Source organism: Penaeus chinensis, chromosome 6 (genome assembly GCF_019202785.1).
Source record: "Penaeus chinensis breed Huanghai No. 1 chromosome 6, ASM1920278v2, whole genome shotgun sequence".
NCBI classification, from domain to species: Eukaryota; Metazoa; Arthropoda; class Malacostraca; order Decapoda; family Penaeidae; genus Penaeus; species Penaeus chinensis.
In genome coordinates, this window is record NC_061824.1 from 37,934,804 (window position 1) to 37,937,303 (window position 2,500).

At 43.0% G+C, this 2,500-nt stretch overlaps 1 protein-coding gene across 1 annotated transcript in view; it reads left to right on the forward strand.

Annotated features, from left to right (window-relative positions):
* The window catches only part of LOC125026686 (chondroitinase-AC-like), a 19,320-nt gene that overhangs the window by 16,163 nt on the left and 657 nt on the right, over positions 1-2,500 (forward strand). Inside the window, exons 13-15 of the mRNA XM_047615293.1 lie at positions 288-484; positions 1,737-1,899; positions 2,357-2,500. The exon at positions 2,357-2,500 is cut by the window's right edge and continues 657 nt beyond it. Coding sequence (XP_047471249.1) covers positions 288-484; positions 1,737-1,899; positions 2,357-2,500 — 504 coding nt within the window. The remainder of the gene's footprint in view (positions 1-287; positions 485-1,736; positions 1,900-2,356) is intronic.

The following is a 2,500-nucleotide window of genomic DNA, read 5'->3' on the forward strand; positions in this document are numbered from 1 at the left end:
TGTGTCTGTCTGTCTGTCTGTCTCTCTCATTCTCACTCCTATCCTCTCTCTCTCGCTCCCTTCCTTCTTTCCTCCATCTCTCCCTACCACTCTCCCTTCCTCCTTCCCTCCCTCCATCCATCCATCCCCACCACCCTCCCTCCCTCCCTTCCTCTCTCCCTTTCTCCCTCCTTCCCTCCCTCCCTCCCACCCCACTCCCTCCCACCTTCCCCCTTCCCCTCTCTCTCTCTTCCAACCCCTATAAACAACCAAATCAGCTGATACCTTCCCCCCTTCCCTCTTCACAGCTGGCCTTCGAGGGAACTTACGTAATAGGAACGAACAACGGAGAGGAAGTGACAGCTGCTTTCGGAAACAACGTGGAGACCCAGCCTGTCTTTCTACATCATCGGAATATCGGTTACGTCTTCTTGAATGGAGACGAAAGGCTGTTTACTTTGGCTGACTCTCGAACGCACGGGGATGATGCCATTGATATATTTACGTGAGGAGTTATATGTATGCGTGGGTTGTGAGTGTATTTAGGAGAGAGAGAGAGAGAGAGAGAGAGAGAGAGAGAGAGAGAGAGAGAGAGAGAGAGAGAGAGAGAGAGAGAGAGAGAGAAAGACAGACAGACAGACAGACAGACAGACAGACAGATAGACAAAGAGAGAGAAAGAGAGAGAGAGAAAGAGAGAGAGAGAAAGAGAGAGTGAGAGAGAGAGAGAGAGAGAGAGAGAGAGAAGAGAGAGAGAGAGAGAGAGAGAAAGAGTGAATGAGTGAGTGAGTGAGTGAGTGAGTGAAGTGAGTGAGTGAGTGAGAGAGTGAGAGAGAGAGAGGAGAGAGAGAGAGAGAGAGAGAGAGAGAGAGAGAGAGAGAGAGAGAGAGAGAGAGAGAGAGAGAGAGAGAGAGAGAGAGAAAGACAGACAGACAGACAGACAGACAGACAGACAGATAGACAAAGAGAGAGAAAGAGAGAGAGAGAAAGAGAGAGTGAGAGAGAGAGAGAGAGAGAGAGAGAGAGTGAAAGAGACAGACAGACAGACAGACAAGCAGACAGACAGATAGAGTTATATGTGGGTTATGAGTTTTTTCTGTTATATCTATCTATCCATCTGGCTATCTATCTATCTGTCTATCTGTCTATCTACCTATCAATCTATCTTTGGTACTGCCATGTGTAAGGATTATTTCGTGTGAGTAAAAGCTATTTCTTCATAATAAATAACTGGGAATTAATGATTTCACAATTATTTACGTTATAAAACTAAACAAGAATGAAGTCTATCTCATCCATCGATCGTCATTCACTATCCAACGTCAAATTACGCATGCTATTTTTTTAGGCGAATTATAAACGTGCATAAAAATGAATGATCTTCTAAGGCATTATCAGCACTTCTTTTATAATTACATTTGCTATGAAAAGTATTTCGACAGGTTTTGATTTTTTTTCCATTCAAATTCATAATGTTTTTGAAGAACTGTCAAAACAGAATTACGCCCGTAACCCATTTTAATTTTCACTATACAACTGTCACTGTATAATATATATTTCGAGTTTAAATTAAAGCCTCTTCGTGTCTTCATGCAAATCAATCAGCCCGTCACTTAATCAATCAGTCAGTCAGTCAGTCAGTCAGTCACTTAATTAATTAGTTATTCAATCAATCAGTCAGTCACTTAATCAATCAATCAATCAATCAGCCAGTCAGTCAGTCAGTCAGCCAATCACTCCTACTTCCCTCCTCCCACAGTGCCTGGCTTGACCACGGTTCGACCCCTGACAACGTGTCCCACAGTTATGTCGTGTTGCCCTCGTTTGACCTCGATCAGACGAGGCTCTTCGCCGCCAATCCTCACGTGAAGGTCATCTCTCAAGGTCATGACCTCCATGCCGTGTGTCACGAGCCTACTAAGGTCAGTAGATAGATTTTTAGGTGAGTGACGAACGATTGGGTGATAGACGGTGAGATTCTACAGGTGTTGTGTTGAAGTATTTTTTTTTTTTTTTTCAGTAAAAGACGAAGGTTTGCTTGACTTTGTTTAAGAAAATGTTTTGTGTTTTGTTTACATCAGTTGCCGTATTTTGTGTATATTATCATGAGGTACAACTAATCTTCACTGATGTATTGTTATGATTATACAAGTTATAAAGTGAGTTTTCACAGAGAAATAAACATGGCGATAATTCAAAACTGAATTAATAATTACTCATATCTCTTTTTTGCACAGGATTGAAACTAAAAAAAACATCGTAAATGAAATAACCAACCGGAAAAAAACAACAACAACAATACAGCCAATAAGTATACAGCATATTCTTAAATGCATGTTCTTGCATTTTCTTGCTCTCACTCAAATTCCTTCTCTACAGACGATCGGCGCCGCGTTCGTAAAAGCCGGCGCGCTGACACCTTCTGCGTGTGGAAACTCCGCCAGTCTCTCCCTCCTCGTCGACACGCCCTGCCTCGCCCTCGTCAGCGTCAGCAGCGAATCCCTTGACGCCGCTGAGCTGTCA